The 22,795-nt window shown below is 38.8% G+C and overlaps 2 protein-coding genes across 2 annotated transcripts; both read left to right on the top strand.

Annotated features, from left to right (window-relative positions):
• The first annotated feature begins 15,726 nt into the window (after positions 1–15,726).
• LOC136255220 (uncharacterized) lies at positions 15,727–18,532 on the top strand. Its single transcript, XM_066047945.1, has 3 exons — positions 15,727–16,012; positions 16,415–17,809; positions 17,999–18,532. Exons 1-3 carry the CDS (start codon positions 15,740–15,742, stop codon positions 18,530–18,532), a joined length of 2,202 nt encoding a protein of 733 aa, XP_065904017.1. The 5' UTR covers positions 15,727–15,739.
• Positions 18,533–18,590: 58 nt separating this feature from the next.
• On the top strand, positions 18,591–21,721 carry LOC136255219 (uncharacterized). The gene is made up of 9 exons (XM_066047944.1): positions 18,591–18,833; positions 18,933–19,265; positions 19,319–19,360; positions 19,714–19,807; positions 19,864–20,004; positions 20,061–20,128; positions 20,625–20,679; positions 20,938–20,993; positions 21,048–21,721. Exons 1-9 carry the CDS (start codon positions 18,591–18,593, stop codon positions 21,576–21,578), a joined length of 1,563 nt encoding a protein of 520 aa, XP_065904016.1. The 3' UTR covers positions 21,579–21,721.
• The last annotated feature ends 1,074 nt before the right edge of the window (positions 21,722–22,795 follow it).

Raw genomic sequence — 22,795 nt, 5'->3', positions numbered from 1 at the left:
CCCTGTAGAGAGATCAGCTAGAAAAAATTACCTTGTAGAGAGTTCAGCTACAAAGAAACCATTCTGTAAAGAGCTCAGCTGCAAACAAATCACCTGTACAGAATTCAGCTTCAAACAAATCACCCTGTAGAGAGATCAGCTAGAAGATATTACCTTGTAGACAGTTCAGCTACAAACAAATCACCCTGTAGAAGGATCAGTTAGAAGAAGTTACCTTTTAGAGAGTTCAGCTACAAAGAAACCATTCTGTAAAGAGCTCAGCTGCAAACAAATCACCTGTACAGAATTCAGATCACCTGTAGAGAGTTCAACTACAAACAAATCTCCCTGTAGAGAGATCAGCTAGAAGAAGTTACCTTGTAGAGAGTGAAGCTACAAACAAATCACCCTATTGAAAGATCAGCTAGAAGAAGTCACCTTGTAGAAAGTTCAGTTACAAAGAAACCACCATGTAGAGAGTTCAGCTACAAACTAGTCACCTTGTAGAGACATCAGCTAGAAAAGTTACCTTGTAGAGAGTTCAGCTACAAAGAAACCATTCTGTAAAGAGCTCAGCTGCAAACAAATCACCTGTATAGAATTCAACTACAAACAAATAAGCCTGTAGAGAGATCAGCTAGAAGAAATTACCTTGTAGATAGTTCAGCTACAAACAAATCACCCTGTAGAAAGATCAGTTAGAAGAAGTTACTTTGTAGAGAGTTCAGCTACAAAGAAACCGTAAAGAGCTCAGCTGCAAACAAATCACCTGTACAGAATTCAGCTACAAACAAATCACCCTGTAGAGAGATCAGCTAGAAGAAGTTACCTTGTAGATAGTTCAGCTACAAACAAATCTCCCTGTAGAGAGATCAGTTAGAAGAAACTACCTTGTAGAGAGTTCAGCTACAAAGAAACCATCATGTAGAGAGTTCAGCTGCAAAGAAATCACCACTGCCCAAATTTCAAGGCAATAGCTCTTTCCAATCTGAAGTTATCAATTGTCAAAGTTGGCAAATTGGATGTGTGGAAGACCCTTTTTCGCAAATCCGGTCACATATAATACATATGTGACCGGATTTGCGAAAAGGGGCCTTCCACACATCCAATTCTATGAACTTGAATGACCATACCTTTGTGCTCAAAGAAGATACTAACCTCAAAGTTTGTTCATGTATTAACCTATGTTGTTACTCATCACTGTCCAAATTTCAAGGCAATACTATTTTCCTATCTGACATTATGAACTGCCAAAGTTCATAAATTGGATGTGTGTGGAAGACCCCTTTTCACAAATCCGGTCACATATATATAATTTGTACATTTACTGATAAAATATTTAAAGTACATCTACTTCATCTTTTCTTCTTCCTGTAGTAAAGAAAAAAAACATAGGTTAAAAAAGTCCCAAAGCTGGCCATAGGCCGGCTTTGGGGTATACAAATACAAAAAGAAATGAAATCTAATCCAAAACAGCCAAGGTGTAAAAAAAGTGTGCGGCCCTCAGAAAGGCTATGGTGAAAAAAGATGTGAAATCCAAGGTGGTGGCCAAGAAATGGCTGTGATGGTAGGTTAATGGTAAAAATTTTAATAACGACAATTCAGGTGAATTTTTGTGCCGCTTTACAAAATTTACCTGAATTGTCATTATTAAAATTTTTACCATTAACCTACCATCACAGCCATTTCTTGGCCGCCACCTTGGATTTCACATCTTTTTTCACCATAGCCTTTCTGAGGGCCGCACACTTTTTTTACAGCTTGGCTGTTTTGGATTAGATTTTAATTCCACTAATATTTCAGTTATGTGTCCCTATGATTCCTTCTCCAAGGTCTATTTAACACAAAATGTGCAGCACGATGTTGTATCATCTCTAACTTGTGAATGAGTGATTGATAAATACAGAGAAAAAAATATGCATGACAACAAATGCTACAATTAGAATCTACAAAACAAACTATATAATCACAACGAATAAAATGCAACTACTGGGAAAGGGGGGAACAACAAAGAAAGAAAACTACAGGGAAAGGGGAAAGTCATCATCACTACCTTGCAGAGCCCAATACCTTAAAATCATTCAAGCATTATTTACCCATAAACAAACAGAGAGTTGTTGAAGTAGATTTTTTCTGGCCACTTTAGGTGAAATGCCACTATGGGTGGTGGTACGATCAGCAATAGAATTAAGAACTGACAAAGCAAAAGTGTCCATACCCCAAAACTTTCCACAACTAGTGGAATGAAATCACCTCCTGCCTTCTCCACAATAGCAAGGTGCTTCGCATCCTTAGCCACCACTCCAGCTGCAGCAGCCACCCCAGCACAAGAAGCGGAGAAAGAAATATGAGCAGGCTGAGTAGTGTTGTGGACAGAGACATCAAAATAGGCAGGACGACCAAGTTGCGGATAATCAGGATGGAAAATGTCTCCTGGACGTGAACTTAATCAAAAGAGGCACGTTGCTCTTTAAGAACTCCTGGATGGTCTTGTAATAAGGCATGATGAAGGATTTTAACTAAGGCATCACGGTGGCGGATTCTCATAGGACAATGGGAACAGCTAGTCTCGCGCGCCAGACCCATAAAGGGTCTGGTAGAAGTGGCGTTAAAGACAGGATATCCGTAACATGGAACTAATATAGTACTAAAAACGGAAATTCTTATTAATGCGCTATAGTAACCGACACACGGGGGAACTGATCAGTCAATCGTGACTAACCCGTCTATATAGTCTATAGTGACTAAGCAGACTAACCTGTCTATATAGTCTATAGTGACTAACCTGATTATAAAATCTATAGTGACTACCCTGTCTATATAGTCTATAGTGCATGTGTAGCAGTTGCACTGAAGCCATCTGACTGTGAACTCTATATATATATATATATATATGTATATTTGTTAATGTACAAACTCAATCATGAGTATATTCGTACATATATTATGTAGTTAGCTACTTATTTACAAATTTATATAATTGTTAAATAAATCAAGAGATGGAGCTTGGATAATATGATCATCTAGTTGGTTCCATAATTTTATTGTAAAAGGAAAGAAGGAGTTCATATAAGCATCTACCCTTGTTGGCAACTGCAGAAATCTTTGATGGTGACCTCTAGTTGTGGTGTTGCTTGGTCTAAACTGTTGGTACACATTAATATCTACCATGTCATTAATTATTTTATACATTAGTGAGGCTTTCAAATTATTTCTTCGCTTCTCCAATGTGTGCCATTGTAAACTGTTCAACATTTCTGTCACACTAGCTGTTCTATTATAGTTATTCATCACAAACCTTGCTGCTCTTCTCTGTACCATTTCTAATTTATAGATGTTATGTTCATGGTATGGGGACCACACTGTACTGGCATATTCTAGAATGGGGCGAACAAATGTATTATAGCAGTAGCATTTAACTGTTGCAGACACTTTGCTAGATTCCGTTGTAAAAGACTTCTTACTGAGTTTGCTTTTGCAGTGATCATGTTAACATGTTGTGTCCATTTAAGATTTTTGTCGATAATGACACCCAGATACTTTGTATGACTTACTGATGGTATTAAGGTATTAGATAGGTAATAGGATGATTGAACATAATTCATTTTATTGGTAATTCTCAAAAATTCAGTCTTTGAAGGATTAAATGACATCTGCCAAACATCAGCCCATTGTGATAAAGTATCCAAATCATTCTGAAGGGCTACCACATCTTGTTCAGAATGAATACTTCTGTAGAGTAAAGTATCATCTGCATACAACCGAATTTTGATGAAATATTGTGTGCAATATTGTTAATGTAACATAGAAACAAGAGTGGTCCCAACACTGACCCCTGTGGCACTCCTGAAGTTACTTTACACAGTTGGCTATATTCACCATTCACAACAACTTGTTGGGATCTGTTTGTCAGGAAGCTTTTAATCCATCTTAATATATTTTCACAAATACCATGGTGACTAAGTTTGCTGCAGAGTCTGTTTGTGTATAATAGGTACGGTATCAAAGGCTTTGGACATATCTAAGAAAATTGCATCAATTTGTCCTGATAGGTTGAGAGTAGTGGCAAAGTCATCAATTGTTTCAATTAACTGGGTTGAACAAGATCTTCTGGATCTAAAGCCATGTTGTTGGTCAGCAAGAACATTGTGTTTATTTAAATGAGAGTAGATATTTGAAGATATTATATGTTCTAGGGTTTTGCACACAACACTGGTAAGAGAAATTGGTCTATAATTTGCTGGTAAACAGCGATCCCCTCTCTTAAAAACAGGTACCACAAAAGCTTTCCTCCAATCATCAGGGATAATTCCTTGTTCTAAGGATCCTTGGAATAATATTGTAAGGCAAGGTGCTAGTTCTGAAGAGAATTCTTTCAAAAATCTGGTTGGAATATTGTCAGGGCCACCAGCCTTTTGAGCATCCAAGTTAGACAGTAATTGTGTCACGCCTTCAACATTAACTTCAATACAGTCCATATCTGGAAAAGGTGGGCCTGGTACTTCTGGTGTTACTGAAGTATCTTCTATTGTAAACACAGACTTGAATTGATCATTAAGAGCATTAGCCTTATCTGTATCATTTGTGATTGCGTTCCCTTCAACTGTCAGGGTTGTGATTCCAGTAGTATCTTTACGACAATTTTTAATGAAAGACCAAAACTTTTTGTTGTTCACTCTAGGGTCAGATATTCTTGACACATAATTGTAGTATGCTCTGCGGCATTCATGCTGAGATAACTTTTTATGTTTTTGTAGTTGGACCAATCACTTGCTAACCCAGTAGAATGGGCTTTATTATATAACCTTTTCTTTTTCCTACAGATACGTTTGGTTCTGGTGGTGACCCATGGTTGGTTGAATCTAGAACTAGGATATGTGTAAGGCACAAGCTCCATACAATCCATACACATTGCTTTGAAGTCATTCCACATCTTCTGTACACATGAAGTGGTTGTATTAGAGCTAGTGAAACTTGAAGTAAATTCTGTAATAACTTGTGATAACAGTTGGAAGCCAGCTTTTGCCCACTGATAAAGTTTTCTTTTAGCTGGACACCTGTACTTTGCCGTAATGAATGATTCAACATAAACTGCATCGTGATTACTGATTCCTGGGATGGGGATACATTTATTTATAAGATTTGGCCTGTTTGTAGCAAAAATATCCAGAGTGTTATTTCCCCTAGTGGGAAAGGATACCATTTGTGAGATACCTGAATCACAGAACAGTTCCAGTACTAAGTTACAAAAAGACACAGGGTAATTATTTCCATTATGTGAATTTGTAAGCCAGTCAATGTTAGGGAGATTTATGTCTCCTCCAATCCAAATAATTGCCCCAGGGAAGTCAGTTATTATGTCCTGTATAAGATTACACAATGACTGAAGATATGCAGCATCACTATTTGGTGGTCTATACACAGCTAGTACTATAAGTAGGTGATGATTTAGCTGGAGTTTGCAAGCAACTGCTTCAACATTGGTTGTAAGAGTTAAGCTTTCCCAATTGTACATCTTAACTCTAGTGCACAAACAAGTGATTTCATCATGCACACACTTTAATTATTACGTATCTACTTTTAGTAGTTAACCTTTACATTTTGTAATCCATTTAGCTTATTGTATTCATGTACTATGATTGCTTGTAACCATATTCTTTTTATTGGTCTTTTTTCCTTTTGTATTTTCTTGTGTATATGTGTATTGTACTTCCTTATTATGAACAGTGTTGTTATCAATCTACTTGTGAGTTGGAGCAAATTATCTTAGCTTTAGTTTGGCGACCTTACAATTGGTGACCCTGACAGAACACTGCTGTAGCTATTTCCTGCTATCATGATGTCTCAACCAGCTGACTCCGCCAATCCTGACGCTCAACTTCACGATCAAGTCCAACCTCCGGCGGCTCAAGTCCTACCTCAACCGCCCGCACAGGTATCAGCAATCCAAATCAAGTTACCTCCGTTTTGGCCGCAGGATCCACAGCTCTGGTTTGCCCAGATTGAAGCCCAGTTTACGACACGACATGTCACTGTCTCCAGAACCAAGTTCGATTATGTAGTTGCTTCGCTCGCTCCAGAATTTGCAGTAGAAGTCCGGGATTTACTGCTTAACCCTCCCGACGAGACACCATATGAGGTATTGAAGCAAGAACTGACCAAGAGAACTTCAGCCTCTGAGCATAGACGTCTGCAACAACTTTTGACGGCAGAGGAGCTGGGTGACCGCAAGCCTTTTTTTTTTCCTGGGGTGCCTGCACCCCTTGCCACCACCCCCAGCACCAGATGGTAAAAGTGCTGGACAAAAGACTGTAAACTACGACGTGTGTTTCGCTGGATATTTGTGATCGCGGACATCCGCACTCCGATAAGTGGAGCTGACTTCCTCAGAGAATATGGGTTACTAGTCAACATGACACAAGGAAGACTCGTCGACATGACGACAAACCTTCAAACTAAAGGTACCATATATCATGTTGAATCTTTACGCCCCTATTTTCACCTGCAGCAGGACAGTACAGAATATGACGCCTTACTGGCCGACTTTCTCCTTCTGTCACAAAGCCCTGTCTACCTCCCCAACCAGTGAAACACAATGTTACTCACCATATCAATACAACTGGTCCTCCAGTACATGCAAGAGCCAGACGTCTTCCACCTGACCAACTACGTATAGCTCGTCAGGAGTTTGAACATATGTTGGATCAAGAAATCATTCAACCTTCTAAGAGTCAATGGTCCTCTCCTCTTCATATGGTTCCTAAGAAAAATTCTAGTGACTGGCGACCCTGTGGAGACTATAGAGCTCTCAACCGTGTAACTGTGCCAGACCGGTACCCTATTCCTCACATTCAGGACTTTACAACAACCCTTCATGGTAGCACCATATTTTCCAAGCTAGACCTGGTACGTGCTTACCATCAGATTCCAGTGGAGCCAGCAGACATACCAAAGACAGCTATAACAACACCATTTGGACTTATTGAATTTACATGAATGCCTTTTGGACTGAGGAATGCTGCACAGACATTTCAACATTTCATGGACCAAGTACTTCGTGGACTGGATTTTTGCTACACTTCAGTGGCGGAGGAAGTAGTTAATATGAGGGGGGGCTGGGCTGACCCAGACTTATTTCTATAGTTTGGTAAAGTGAGACCAAAAAAAAAAAAAAAAAGAAAAAAAAAAAAAAAAGGTCCCAACCAACTGACAAGAGCTTTCCACCTCACCAACTACCATTTCTAGCTGATAAACGACATAAAAATCCTTTCATAGCTCGCTACACACTGACTACTTTATTAGAGTGACTGCTCTATTAGAGTATCTCGATCTTTATCACCGTTTTCAGCCCCACTCCAAGAAAGATAATTTCGGTGTGATATCATTCTGAGGGGGGGCTTTAGCCCCCTAGCCCCCCCTTTCCGCCGCCTATGCTACACTTACATCGACGATGTGCTCATTGCATCTGAAACCCCAGCGGACCACAAGGTACACTTGCGTCTTGTTTTTGAACGTTTTGTGTCTTATGGCATATTAATCAATGCTGCTAAGTGTGTGTTAGGTGTCAATCAATTACATTTCCTGGGCCATCATGTCAACAACAAGGGTGTAACCCCACTCCCTGAACAAGTGCAAGTCATCAGAGATTTTCCTCAACCTACTTCTCTGCGACAGCTGAGGGAGTTCCTAGGACTTGTCAATTTCTATCACAGATTCATTCCTCGATGTGCTGATGTCCTGACTCCACTCAATGCTCTGTTGAAAGCTACACCTAGCAACAGCCGTACTCTTCAATGGACTACTGAAACCACTACAGCATTTGAGGACATTAAGAAGGCACTAGCTAATGCCACACTTCTTGTGCACCCTAAGCCTGATGCCCCTATCAACATCGTGACTGATGCATCTGACATTGCCATTGGGGCAGTCCTTCAACAACATCTTGATGGCAAGTGGTGCCCCCTCACTTACTTCTCTAGAAAACTATCACCAGCAGAACAGCGGTACAGCACTTTTGACAGAGAACTCCTAGCAGTCTGCTGTTCCATCCGCCATTTCAGACACTTCTTAGAAGGCCGTGAGTTTTATGTGTTAACAGATCATAAACCATTAACCCATAGTCTTAATGCAAAGCCAGACCGTCACTCACCACGCCAAGTACGCCAACTGGATTTCATTTCCCAATTTACCAGTGACATTCGTCACATTGCAGAAAAAGGGAACCCAGTTGCCAATGCTCTATCACGTTTTGGAGCAGATTCAGCCCAGATGAATGCTATCGCACCCACTATAGACTTTACTGCAATGGCCAAGGCCCAACCCAGTGAAACTGACCTGCAAGACCAGACACTACTATCAAGTTTGCAAGAGTTGTTTTGCCTGTGTGTACTGACCCCCTGCTATGTGATATTTCTACAGGAACACCAAGACCATATGTCCCTGAGCAATTCAGACATAGTGTTTGATGCACTACACAGCTTGTCCCATCCAGGTATCAGAGCCACACAACTCCTGATAACAACTCGTTTCTTTTGGCCCAGAATGAATTCAGACATACGACATTGGGCCCGTTCCTGTATCCAGTGCCAAAAAGCCAAGATTCATTACCACACTGTCACACCACTTGCTACCTTTAACATTCCAGATGTCTGCTTTGACCAAGTGCATATTGATCTAGTAGGACCACTACCAATATCGCAGGGATTCACTTATTTACTTACTTGTGTAGACCGATTTACCAGATGGCCAGAAGCAGTACCAATTACAGATATCTCAGCTGAAACAGTAGCACAAGCCTTTGTTAGCAGCTGGATTGCTCGATTTGGTGTACCTTTCACTATTACTACTGACAGAAGGTCTCAATTTGAATCATCCTTGTGGACACAGTTGATGAGACTCCTAGGCACACAAAGAATACGGGCTACATCATACCACCCAACAGCTAATGGTCTAGTAGAACGATTCCATCGCCAGTTGAAGGGTGCACTGAAGTGTTTAACTGACACCACTCATTGGACTAAAGCACTACCACTTGTGCTGTTGGGCATTTGTACCACCCTTAAGCAAGACTTGAAGTACACCCCTGCTGAATTAGTTTATGGAACTACTCTACGTCTTCCAGGTGAATTTTTCACACGTGATTCTTCCAATGACATTTAGATCCTACATCTTATGCTACACACCACAAAACTTTCATGCAACAGATCCAACCAAGTCCTGTGCGACAACAACAACCAAGAAAGTCATATGTAAGTACAGATTTATCTACATGTCCATATGTTTTTGTGAGGTATGATGGAGTAAAAAGATCACTACAAGCTCCTTACGATGGACCTTTCCGGGTATTGAAGAGACATCAGAAACACTACACCTTGGATATTTCTGGACAGTGTACAGTTCACTGGGGGGGGGGGGGGGGGAGTATTGTAGCAGTTGCACTGAAGCCATCTGACTGTGAACTCTAGTGCACAAACAAGTGATTTCATCATGCACACACTTTAATTATTATGTATCTATTTTTAGTAGTTAACCTTTACATTTTGTAATCCATTTAGCTTATTGCATTCATGTACTATGATTGCTTATAACCATATTCTTTTTATTGGTCTTTCGTCCTTTTGTATTTTCTTGTATATATGTGTATTGTACTTCCTTATTATGAACAGTGTTGTTATCAATCTACTTGTGAGTTGGAGCAAATTATCTTAGCTTTAGTTTGGCAACCTTACATAAGGATGCGAAGCACCTTGCTATTGTGGAGAAGGCAGGAGGTGATTTCATTCCACTAGTTGTGGAAAGTTTTGGGGTATGGACACCTTTTGCTTTGTCAGTTCTTAATTCTATTGCTGATCGTACCACCACCCATAGTGGCATTTCACCTAAAGTGGCCAGAAAAAATCTACTTCAACAACTCTCTGTTTGTTTATGGGTAAATAATGCTTGAATGATTTTAAGGTATTGGGCTCTGCAAGGTAGTGATGATGACTTTCCCCTTTCCCTGTAGTTTTCTTTCTTTGTTGTTCCCCCCTTTCCCAGTAGTTGCATTTTATTCGTTGTGATTATATAGTTTGTTTTGTAGATTCTAATTGTAGCATTTGTTGTCATGCGTATTTTTTTTCTCTGTATTTCTGTTGTTGAGAAAACTCTTCAAGCAGATGTAGAGAATGTTTCCACTTGGCTGGTTGTTAATAGATTCAAATTGAATGTGATTAAATCATTATGTATGCTCATTGGTTCCCGCCAGAGAACTGGAGGGCTGAATCTCACAATAATGTTGGATGGTGCTATCTTGAAGCAAGTTTGTTCTACTAAGTATTTGGGTGTATATTTTGATCGGCATCTCACTTGACAGGTTCATGTGGATTATGTTCTTGGTAGAGTTAGAAGGAAACTTTTTGCTATGTATCGGGTTAGGCCGGCTTCCTCTAGAGTTCTGCAGTTGCTATATCAAGCTTATATTTTACCGGTGTTGGATTATTGTGATACTGTGTGGTTACCATCAAATTCTAGTAGTACTCGTCGTTTGGAAAGACTCCATTCTAAGTTTACATCATCTTTCCATTCCTCTGATAACTTTAACTTCCGATCATCTTTAACTGAAAAGCATACTTTTCACACAGCTGTACAGGTTTTTAAAATTCTCAACAAGATTTCCCCTCCATATTTACATGGGATTTTTTCATATGCTGTGGATGTTACTGGTCGCTCTGGTAGAAATTTACACCGATTATTTGTTCCAAGTGTTAGAACTAATTATGGAAAACAGTCTTTGGTGTACAGGGGTACGGCCATATGGAACATATTACCTAAAGCACTATACTGTGCTAAAACTGTGAATGGTTTTAAAACATTATTTTGTACAATGTAATTCTGTTTTGTTGTGTATGTATGTACTTATATTGTATTGTATTTTTTTTTTTTTGTTGTTGTTGTGCTCTCAGGGCATAGCTGAAAAACAGCCTTCTTTGGCTGACGCTATTTTTCCCTGATTAAATATCATTAAAATAAATATTTATCAACAATTCTACTTGAAAAAAAATTATTACATCATGACAGGCTCTGTCATGCTACAACCGGTCCCCCCAAAATCGGTCCCCCCGGACCAGTTGCAGCAACCATACTTGGTCCCCCCGGACTACTTGCAGCACTGCAACTTGTCCCCCCCGGACAACTTACGCCGCCACAGTTGGTCCCCCTCTGCCATAAGTGGTCCCCCACTGGCTTTATCATAGACTCGATCATAGATCTTTGAGAAGGCGTATAGGGCTAGGCACAAAGTGCCCCACTGTGCCGACCTAGTTTCCCGTTCCACTGTGGCCTTCGAGGTAGCCTTATAATTACTAGTATGCGTACGTGTTATAAAAGATCGAGATACTCTAATAGAGCGGTCAGTCAATACTCTAATAGAACAGTCACCTAACATCTACAGTTTCATTGCCTGCTAAGGATATATTGCAAATGAAATGCATGCGATGCCATTCTTTAGGTCTATAATAATCTGCTAGCATGATTGTCACTTTAATGTCCCTATATACAACTCTTGATCAATGTAGTCCACAAAAAAAGCAGTATGATCTAAACCATTCAAGATTATTTTGTCCTGAAAAAAAGCTTTAGCTTCTGGGGGTACAGATCCCTACTCCATATACTGGTGCATCCCCTTTGATAAACCCTGCTGGGATCAGCTGCTGTAAACATTAGGGGTAAAAACATTATAGGTAGCTATAGCACATGCATACATGCAGTGGAACCTCTCTTAACAAACTCCCTGAATTAAGGACACAATAGAAAAACATCCATAATAAGGACAAATTCTTTGGTCCCAACTGGTCTAGGAAATACATTTTTATACCTTTAAAAAGGAAAACCTCTATATTACAGCAAAAAGTGGTAAAAAATTCTGGGTCCCACAATATCTGTAATAGAGAGGTTCCACTCTACTTGCAACTTAATGCTGACAAGATAAATTACATATAAATGACATAATAACAAAACTTTAGCTGCAGGGGCGGATCTAGGATTTATAAAAGGGGGGGGGGGGGCTAACTCAAGGTACTAATCTCTTGGGTAGAGGTAGCGAAGCACACTTCCCAGCATGCGAAGCATGCTGGAACTAGGGGGTCTGAGGGCATGCCCCCCCCCCCCCTCCCACCCAAGAATATTTTGAAAAATAGAGGCTAAAACACTGCAATTTGGAGAAATTTCCACATAAAATTCGTAATATTTTCTGCCTGTAGATATTTTATATACTGCCTTTAGATTATAGGTATGGCTCTCTGAAGCATTTTGCTAATGGAAAAGTTTGGGTAGGTACAGACAACCAAGTACATGATGCACCCCTCTCACAATTGTACAGCACTGAATAGGTGCATGTTAGAATAATAATGTTGAAAGTGGAAAATTTTGAAATTTGAACAATACAAGATTGAATCTGAGAGCATTTTCAATGGAAATTGTGAACCTGAATTAAGTATTGTCATACATATTAACTACACAAGTAGATGAATGAAGCCCTTTAAACAGACCAATTCACTTCATTGCATGAATATAGGTGCAGGCAGATTTGGAAAAATTCCATAACAGAGCCAACTACATGTTTCCAGTGAATGTTCTATTAGAGTAGTTAGCTGACTGCTCTATTAGAGTATCTCGATCTTGTAAACCTCCAACGCTGATTCGGGTCCTTGTTGCCTAAATTTTAGCATAAATCCACTGATAATACCTTGGAAAGACGTTTATAAGGTGGTTTTATGAGTATTTGTATTATTAGTGATCATATAATTATGCTAAGACAAAATTTCATTATAATACTCAGCATATTGATCAAGTAACTATTATAGTGTTCACAGTATTGAAGACTGGCACAATCTACTGGCACAGTAAGAGGCTACTGGAGGTTTATTGGCTGTGATGCCTGAGTATATAATAACGTACCCACATCCACACATTACAGCTACAGTGCTATCTAAATGATGATGAAAAGTATAATGGCTTAATACACATCACATAAACGAAATTATAAGAGGTTCTTGGAAGGTAATCTTATGTTGTTGACATGAAGCATGATTAAATTAGGAGCCAGATTTTCATGCAAGTACAGTAACACCACTGATCTCATGTATACAACACTATTATGCAGTCCTCAATAAACTGATATTGTAGTCATTAAGTCACTAGGAAGGTCAGTGCCATCTGAAGCAATAGCTATGTAGCAGTTGTTAACTGGAACTGCAATTTCACCATCTATAATTAAAGTACTTGAGCTCTTTACAGCTATTGACCATATCCTGCACTGTCAAGGAGTATAATGCACAAGAAGTGAATGTCATAATATCAAGCAATAGAGATACCAGATATCATTTTCAAGGATAATTGTTTGTAATGATCATGTGATCAATAACTAACTTACTCACACTTAATTAATAATATTATTTTATATTGCATGTATACTCTTTTAGAGTCCTGCAGTGCAACTTTGAGTGTCCAGTACAATCTTCGCGATGAATTGTGTGCCAGTCCTTTAGTGAAGTGTTGTTGTGAACATAGTGAAACCTTTCTTATATAACCATGTGACACCCATGACCCTGCATGTGTAAAATGGTGAAATAGTAACTTAAACAGTTGCATGGACATCAAGTGGAGCTTTCAGATTTGGCAATTATTACTTGATTGGTAATCATCCTAACCTACCATATATAGCACTAGCCAACAGTGCGGGTGGTCTGGTCATAACACTGATGCTTTCACACATTTATGGGTAAAACAGTGGATATTATAGCCTTTTTGAGAATCCACTAGATGCAAATTTTGCCAATGCTGGTATGAATCTCAAGGATTCAAGAAATGGAAAGTGTGAAACTACACAGCACTGACTCATTGTCACAATAGTTTGAAATAAAATAAAATTCCACCATTTCATCCCAAAAATTTCTTATACAACTCATTCAGGTTGTCTTTATCTTCAGTGACCTCTCCTAACCACACACGCACACACACACACACACACACACACACACACACACACACACACACACACACACACACACACACACACACACACACACACACACACACACACACACACACAGTCTGCTGACAACTGCTAAGTAACATTACTGAGTATGCAGTATTTGCTGTAATTGTTCCTGATTTTCTACATAAGTAAGTCCTAAAATGTTAATCCTTGCAGTTTGTCACAATCAGTTGCTCCAAGTGACTGAAAAGCACATCAAGTTAAATTAAAGTGGATAACAGATTTTAAAATGGAGAATCTACATAACTGAACAAATGATCTCTTATTTTCAACTAGCCAATTATACGTGCATGCTGCTTATATTAGGCTCATTGCTAGAAAGACAGCCTTTTTGCATTACCTTTGGTTATTCTCTGCTATAGGCTTGAACTAATTATGCTTTAAAAATAGCCTATTATGATGTTGAGCTGTGCTCAAAAGTCCAGCCAATTATGCTCAAAATTCAAAATTTAAACATTGTTTGTGAACATTGAGAAGTGGTCAAGTTTGAATAGCCACCACATCAATTTTTGAAACTTAGGTAAAAGTGCTGCAGTGTTTAGCCAAGTAAATAAGGTATAAGATATGGCTGGTATAGAACAATAAAATCATTGTGTGCGGTGACTCAATTAAACTATTCCTTGTCACACTTTAGTTTACTAACTTATTGGCCCGTAAGAACCACTTAATGTCACCATACTGCAGTAGTTGTAGTATCATTAATGGAGAATTTCAAGTTTACACACTAAGACTAGAATAGAACCCTTCAGCTATAGCCTGCCTGTATAATATACCATTTTTGACGAAAGTGACATTTTAGTGGAGATGGTAAATTGAGCATTGCAAGTTACACCGAAGTGATGGAGGTTCCCAGAAGCTTTGTAGCCTCTTCTGGAGATGCATCTTAGTGTTATTCTGTCACATACTTCTAGAAACTGCATGTGGATGACTAAAAGACACTAAGACATGTCATAGTGGTGACTGTTCTATTTGACTGACTGCTCTATTAGAGTATGTTTTGTTAGTATTGATTTTTGGAAGGGGGGATCGAAAGGGGCACCAGTGCCCACAACGCGTTACACGACTCATAAGAACCACGTGCAAATGCAAAACGATGCAATGTTCAGAATTATATGTTTAAGAATAGGTCATGCATTGCTCACGGCAAATTTCGCTTCACTGCTGCAGGACTCGTATTTCGTGAGGGCAGTGCGTTTTGATCAAGACGTTGAGCTAGTACTGACTGGGAAGCTGATAGTGGAGATTTCATTGGGGGGACCAGTTGCAGCAGGGCGGACCATCTGCAGTAACTTTACATGGTCCGGCCGGACTACTTGAAGCACGGTAGTTGGTCCGGCCGGACCACTTGCGGCGGGGGACCACCTGCAGCGTGACAGCTCCCGCCAGCTCATCATCTATCCACTTCGCATAAAGCATTATTATTATTATATTGTTTAATTAGCGGAGCCCGCCTGGGGCATAAGTGCTAATGTACATTAAAATCAAAAGTGATTGTATAATAATTGTTTGAAGCTGTCAATAGTTTGTTGGTTGATGATGTCTTGTGGTAGTCCATTCCATTCTGGTATTGTTCTTGGAAAAAATGAGTATTTACAGTTGTCTATTGATGTATGATAGTGTAGGAATTTTTGTTCGGGAATCAATTTATTCACCCAACTTGATGTCAGCACGTGATTATTTATATTGTATAGGCGCTTAGCATAAAGGTGCCAAATCCTGTTTCTATGCATGGCACTGGCCTCGAGGTATTTATTTCAAGTTGTTGTGCTCGAAGATAGAACTATGGAGCTGTCCACTTCAACGTGGCAAGAAGGATTGAAAAGAGTTGGAGAATATTACGAAGGATTCGTGAAGATGAAGAATGTTGATGATTTGTTGGCCAAGCATAGCACTGAGACAGTTACTACTTATGGTACCAGACGATCTAGAACAATTGGAGTTTCATCTGCTTGTTTAACTAGTGAAGCGTCAGCTGGGGAGAAAGAAAATCATCAATCATCAGTTAGTCATTTTTGCACTTCAAGCAGCAGTCCGGCCATAGATAAACTCTTGAGCATCTATATGACTTGTAAATGTTAGCTAATTTTCTATTGACTGCTGGTTGAATTGAGTGTATGGTATTTGATATGTACAACAATACTCCATATGGAGGTCTGTACATTTTAAATATATAATTATTATTTATGCTGCCAAGGTCACGTATTGCATAAGATACACTAACTATTTCCTGCTGCAATTTCAGTTCATAGCTAAGTTAAAATTTCAGAGGGGTTTTCAGAATCCCAGGAAACTCCCCGAAATACACCCCCGTTTACTATGCAGATATTATTACACCAGCATTGTTTGCTTTCAGTTTTTTTGGTACATAAACTGTATGCTTACTATCAATCTGCTATACAATAGAATGTGAGAAAATTGTACTGGAGAAAAAATGAAGGAAGCAAGGATGTGTGCTTTGATAATTCACCATTTACGGTAGATAGAGAAGTTCTGCTGGATTGTCAGTATGGACCACAATATTGGAAGGAGAAGGAGAAAAAGAATAAGCAGCTACGCTTGCAAAGCTCAAGAAAAAAGGGATGTTGTGCTCATATTAAATTGCGGTATTACACAGTATATAAGGAATTTCAACTGTGTGACACTGTTACTTCTATGATGAATTCTAGACAGCTGCGAAATAAAAAGGAGAAAGCATTGAAGGACCTTAGAGGTCAAATAGTCGCTGGAAAAGTCAAAGGCGAAGAGTACTGTTATGTTTCTCTTCCTACATTAAAAGCTCATACTGATCACAGTTTCACAGAAGTATCTGGTTATAGCCAGAGAGTCCACCCCATTCTAATAACAAAGATAGCAGAGTTAGTTGCTGATGGAATCACAGATATACAGGAAATAAGAAAGATGCTAAGGAATTATGTGAAACACACAGTTTCTGCCCAACTAAACATAACACCCTGTCATACGGATAGATCATTTTATCCGATGGTATGTGACATTCGAAACCACATATCCAAAGCTAAAAGAGCCCTGCAGTTGTCAATACTGGACCAAGAAAATCTGAAATTAAGAATTGAAGAATGGAAAAAGTCTTCTCCTTCTTCCAACCATTTTTTCAGGCCTTACATTAAAAAGTCTGGTGGGCAGGTTGATCAAGATGAATCAACAGGCAATGATAACATCCAGTCCAGCACAAGTTATGATGATGACCTTGATGATTGCTCCCAAACATTTTTGTGGGTACACCAAGAAAAGTGGCAACGAGATCTCCTAGTCAAATATGGCAATATCATAACGTTGATTGATGCCACTTACAAAACAACAAAATATGAAGTAGCTTTGTTTTTTCTATCTGTAAAAACTAATGTAGGCTATGTGGTGGTAGCTGAATTTGTTGTTTCCTCAGAATCAGCTGAAGAGATTGGAGAAGCAATTTCTATTTTGAAGAAGTGGAATCCTAAATGGAATCCAGCATATTTCATGAGTGATTTCTCAGATGCAGAGTATCTTGCAGTCAAAAATGTCTTTCCATCTACCCCAGTATATATTTGTGACTTTCACAGGGAGCAAGCATGGGAGAGATGGACAAAGGACCATAAACATGGTCTTTCCAATGAAGAAAGGGAGAAGGTTCTTGACCTGCTACGTGAGTGTGCACATGCACCAGTGCCAAGTCAAGATGAAGAAGTACCGATAGACTACTATTACCAGTGTGCAGTGAAACGTCTAAAGGAGTCACATGTATGGAAAGATCATACTGCTTTACAAGAGTGGCTCATTGGAACATGGCTGGGAATTCCTGAGGTAAGTTTTGAACATGCCCTTGTTGTTAGGGTAATTTATTGAAAATAACAATTGACTTGTTTACGCTCTATACAATGTCATGTATATAGTACATGTACTTTTAATGCAATTTCAGTCTACAATAGTAGTAGTCTGTATAACGCCTGATATTCTTTGTTAATTAATTGGTGTTATCTGCTTTTGTTACAGAGGTGGGCAAGAGTCTATCGTCAAACTTCTTTTCACGCAGCTGTTGAAACTAATAATGGTATAGAAGCTCAAAACAAAGTTTTGAAATATAGTTATTTGCCACACAGAAGAAACATTACACTTTCATGTCTAGTTGAGATACTGATTGACAGTTTTCTTCCAGATTCTCATGAGAAATACATATTTCAGAATTACAAAATGAGCTCCACTTACCGGTCATACAGTGATGATGTTCCAAAGTATCTGCATGGGCGGCCGCCAGCTTTGATCAAACACTGCTTAAATCGACTAGATAAAGCAAAGAGAAAATTTACTAAAGAATCTTTTCTAAGCTGTGACATTCAGAAAGGAAAGTTTAGTCTTGCTGGTGAAACAAGCACCCATCACATTGATTTTGGATTATCTGATGGTCAGCCTTCTTGTACGTGTGGTGACTGGTCTAAAACTCACTATCCTTGTAAGCACTTTTTTGCCGTTTTTTTTGTACCAGTCTGGTTGGAGGTGGGATTCACTGCCAGAAGCATATTTGAATAGTGCATATATGTGTACTGATACTCACGCACTGACAGAAACAACAATGGTGAAAGGTATTATGCCTGATGCAGTGCCTATGCTGGAGAGTCAGACAGATCTAGATGTGGATGATTTCTGTGTGGAAATAGGGATTCCACCTAAGGAAGAAACTGGTGCCGGGTTACTGCCACACACGATCACAAAGAGTAGTCTTGAAGGCATCCCGAATGATGCGATGGCCTGCAGCTCAAATGATGCTACACCTACAATTAACACTGAAGTTAAGTCACAAGAATTAGAATTTTCCGATTTGAAGAAACGGGTATGCAACAGATTTGTAATTTAATGTATTGCACATACCATGCATTATTTACATTTTCTAGTTAGAGCAATGCTATATTAATATCTTTGTTAACTGCAGAAACCTCAAGAAGGGAAGCGGACACAACAACAAATAAGAATTGTTTTAAAGAAAGTTGAAACATTGTCTTTTAATATCATAGATAAGGATAAGCTTAAGGTTTTAAAAGGCAAATGTGATGAGCTGGAAGTATTGGCCAGAGATTTGGCACCCTCAACTGATGGCCTTATCTTAAGGCCTAGCTTATCCAGTACACTAACTGCACGCAGAGCAAAGCTTAAGTTTAAGTCTAGATTTTCGTCATTGACTACTATTCATTGTAAAAGAGGTAGAAAGAGGCAAGATTGGAGAATTAGAAACAGAGTTGGTGTGAAGGCAGCCAAATTGAGAAAGGTATATATACCTTATTGCTTGAGAGTATAATAGATAATGGATATTATACACAGGCATTGTTAGAAGATAACAGTTGCAGTGGCCCCAATGGAAAAGTAAGCATTTAATTTTTATATTTACTCTTAATGTGTTAATACATGCTTGGGGGGAAGACAAACCTCTAATATGACATCACCTGTTCAATTCGTAGCTATTATAGTATCAGAGATATCTTAATGATACAAGTACTACCCATGATATCAGTCATTGTGCGTCAGTTTAATGTGGCCATATTGTTCAAAACAAAATAATTAACAGGCATTATAACCAACACACATTTTGTGGGTTGGCAGTTTCAATAGATCTATGCTACCTATGTATAAAAGTAAATTTGACCTACTGTAAAGATTATATAGCTATTGTTGTGTAATTCGCTATGTATTTTACACTTTAATATCCTTTTATTCAGGATTGCGGAATTGATATCACTGAACCTTCAACATCTGGTGTTGACAACGCTATATCATCAACAGCAGCAACTGTACAGAGAGTGGAAAGAGCAGGTCTGATTATTGTATCCAATGATATTTAATATTAGTACTACACATGTACAATTTAGGCAAGAAGAGATCTTGGTGTAAATGTTCTGGATGTGTACAAGATGATTGCGGTGACTGTTGTAACTGCAAGGATATGAAACGGTTTGGTGGCCCAGGAAAGAAAAAGAAGAGATGCAAGCATCGTCAATGTTTAAACACTGGTACTTATCCAATGGTTAAATCCATGTACATGTGTCATCACTGTATGAATTTATAGGCAGGACATCACATCAAAAGTTACCAGCTGTAGTCATGCCTGGAGTACAACCAGCCAAGAAAACAGAAGTATTTATTTAATGTGTATTACTTGATAGCCACTTGATTAATTAAGAAATCATTTACCATAATAGTAGGAAGTGTTGTTTATGTATTATGCAAACTATTATTTTAAGTGATTTGTTAGAAGCAAGCATACTGTATGTAATACCATACGCAAGAAAATTTACTTTGACGTCAAAAAAATTGATGAATTCTGGCTTGTAAGGATTTGATGAAAAAAGGTGACGAATCACTTGGACTTGCTAAGCGCTTACATAATATGGCTGCCTTTTACATGCTTTTGCTTAGCACAAAGTGGAGAGGCACTTAATTGGTAAGCATTTTGACAAATTGCTGTGATTTGTCAAATCCATCAATGTTTTGATGTCAAAATTTCCTTGCATATAGTAATGCTGATACCAGTTTATTTGTTGTTGTAAATTAACTTTCTATTAAATAAAACTATCTGAATATATAGGGCTGAAAATATATGATCTGGCAACTAATGGATATTTATTTTTAGGTATCATGCACTTCCCTAGACCAGTTAGAGGATTCAACAGTATTAAATGTTGAAGGTATGTTGTATATAAACAAGGGAAAAAACACACACACACACACTAACCACTGATACGATTACATTACAATAATTGTTGACACTTCATGTGATAACTTCACATGATAAATCAAATGAAGTTAAAATAATACTTGTATGAGGATGGATGCACTGTTAATTTACAATTAGTTTACTGGTTTATACAGTTATTGTAGTGAGAGGCTATTATAGTGCAATCAGTATGCATGACTGTATGTAGTTGATTGATTGGTTTCTATAGAGGAGCTGCCACCTGAAAAAAGCATTGTCATCACAAATATGGAAGATACCCCAAAGGTAATCACCATAATTTGGTTGATAGACAATATATAACCTCTCTGTTGAACGTAGGCTACTCCGAACAATGAAATGGTAGTACTGAATGAGATGAATCGTCTTGTTAAACCTATCATAGGCGATGGGAACTGCTTCTACCGCTCAGTGGCTCAAATTGTTTACGGTGATGAAATGTTACATGGAAAGATCAGGGAGTTGCTGGCTGATTTTATATCTAGGAACCGGACTCATTTTCAACCATACATTGATGGAGACATGGTTGAATACATAGCGAGAGTGCGGCTAACGAGGGTGTGGGGAACAGCTGTGGAGCTGTTAGCAGCAGCCTCACTTTTTGATATACCCGTGTATACATTAGTTCCTTACAAAGACACTTATCACTGGCTGTGCTACAAGCCCCTGGAGAATGCTAAGCTGATCTACCCAAAAGAGCCTCCTCCTTCACGGCTACATCACATAGATCACTTTGAACTCCTTAATGTGCATGGCTGTCATTATGATGTTATTGCTTCTGAAGATGGAGGAGTATACATGCTTGACAGACCCCTGCTTAGTAAAACTGAAGATTTCCTTAGCTTAGATTAATTGTACATGCTGCATGCACAACACGTAGTGTGTAAATACTGTACCTGAATAAGACATCTTGTGCTGATGACAACTTTATTACATTATATTATTTCTCATGATGGTATAGACAATTCTGTTCTGGATATACAGCTGTGTACAGTATAGTTGAAGGTGTGCATGTGTTTGTGCAGTAATTATAAGGTATAATGATAAAGAGCTCTCTAATAGAACTGGAATGAGGGTTCGGAAGCTTTGTAACCTATAAGGCTTTGCAACCTTCAAAATCTGGTTTTAATGCCAAGTATGCCAATGCCGTGAATGCCAAGTAGACCAGACAGCTCAGCATATTATTAGCTTATTATAAAATTATTTCAAGGAGGAAAGTGGCTAACAATGAAATTTAGGCCTCCATGTACATGTGCATTGCTTACATGAAATAATTTAAGATTATACCAGCATTTGAACTCAAGCGTGACTAGTGATACAAGCATTCACAGTGACATAGATGGACATACACAAATAGACAAAAAAAAATTGGACTAGAATATTAACATTTAGGTGTTGACTGCTACAAAAAAATCACTAACAAGATCATAATAACACAGGAAACTCTCCATACTCACACCATATAATATAGCTAAATGCAGCTGTTGTACTAGTCTGGGGGGACAGATTATGGGGGTACAACCGTAGCATCAGTGACAGCTCACACAGTGGGAAACAGAGTCAGACTCAATATGTCAATGCTATCAGGTAGGCTCCAGCCTGGTAGGCCCGGATGGTATACTTAATGATGGCACAGGACAAACTATAGACACAGTTAGTATCTCACCAGGGAATATAGCTAAGCTAGTGACTACTGGCCATGGACTGCCACTTCCAATTGAGTCCATCATAATATATACGAGATCATATATCCGATATAAGGACTCGGATTTACTGTGAATAAGGCAACATTGCTCCACCGGAGTCCACCACGAGCTTCATGGCATACCAGACCAGGCGAATTATACCATGAACGTCTTCCCCGCCTGTACTGATAGAACCAGCAAACGTCTGCAAACTTCCTTCTGTATGATGTTAACCCTCCAGTGGTAAATTTGACGAAGTGATAGAGTCTAGGCTAATAAGCGCGTGTAAAACAACAATTATCTCACGTGCTGACATCAGGTTGGGTGAATAAATTGATTCCCATTTTTGTTCATGATTAGATCTTGTAATGGTGACAGGTGATA

Source organism: Dysidea avara, chromosome 5, assembly GCF_963678975.1.
Source record: "Dysidea avara chromosome 5, odDysAvar1.4, whole genome shotgun sequence".
In the NCBI taxonomy this organism is placed as follows: Eukaryota; Metazoa; Porifera; class Demospongiae; order Dictyoceratida; family Dysideidae; genus Dysidea; species Dysidea avara.
The sequence above is the reverse complement of the archived record's forward strand: the minus strand, read 5'-3'. Positions and strand labels throughout refer to the sequence as shown.

What these genes read in the sequence shown, in the direction of transcription:
- LOC136255220 (XM_066047945.1), top strand. Translation starts at nt 15,740, where the DNA reads ATGGCACTGGCCTCGAGGTATTTATTTCAAGTTGTTGTGCTCGAAGAT. An exon ending in AAGAAAATCATCAATCATCA is followed by an intron (nt 16,013 to 16,414) that starts GTTAGTCATTTT and finishes GCTATACAATAG; the next exon opens with AATGTGAGAAAATTGTACTG. An exon ending in CATGGCTGGGAATTCCTGAG is followed by an intron (nt 17,810 to 17,998) that starts GTAAGTTTTGAA and finishes CTTTTGTTACAG; the next exon opens with AGGTGGGCAAGAGTCTATCG.
- LOC136255219 (XM_066047944.1), top strand. Translation starts at nt 18,591, where the DNA reads ATGCCTGATGCAGTGCCTATGCTGGAGAGTCAGACAGATCTAGATGTG. An exon ending in ACAGAGAGTGGAAAGAGCAG is followed by an intron (nt 19,808 to 19,863) that starts GTCTGATTATTG and finishes TGTACAATTTAG; the next exon opens with GCAAGAAGAGATCTTGGTGT. An exon ending in ATATGGAAGATACCCCAAAG is followed by an intron (nt 20,994 to 21,047) that starts GTAATCACCATA and finishes TGTTGAACGTAG; the next exon opens with GCTACTCCGAACAATGAAAT.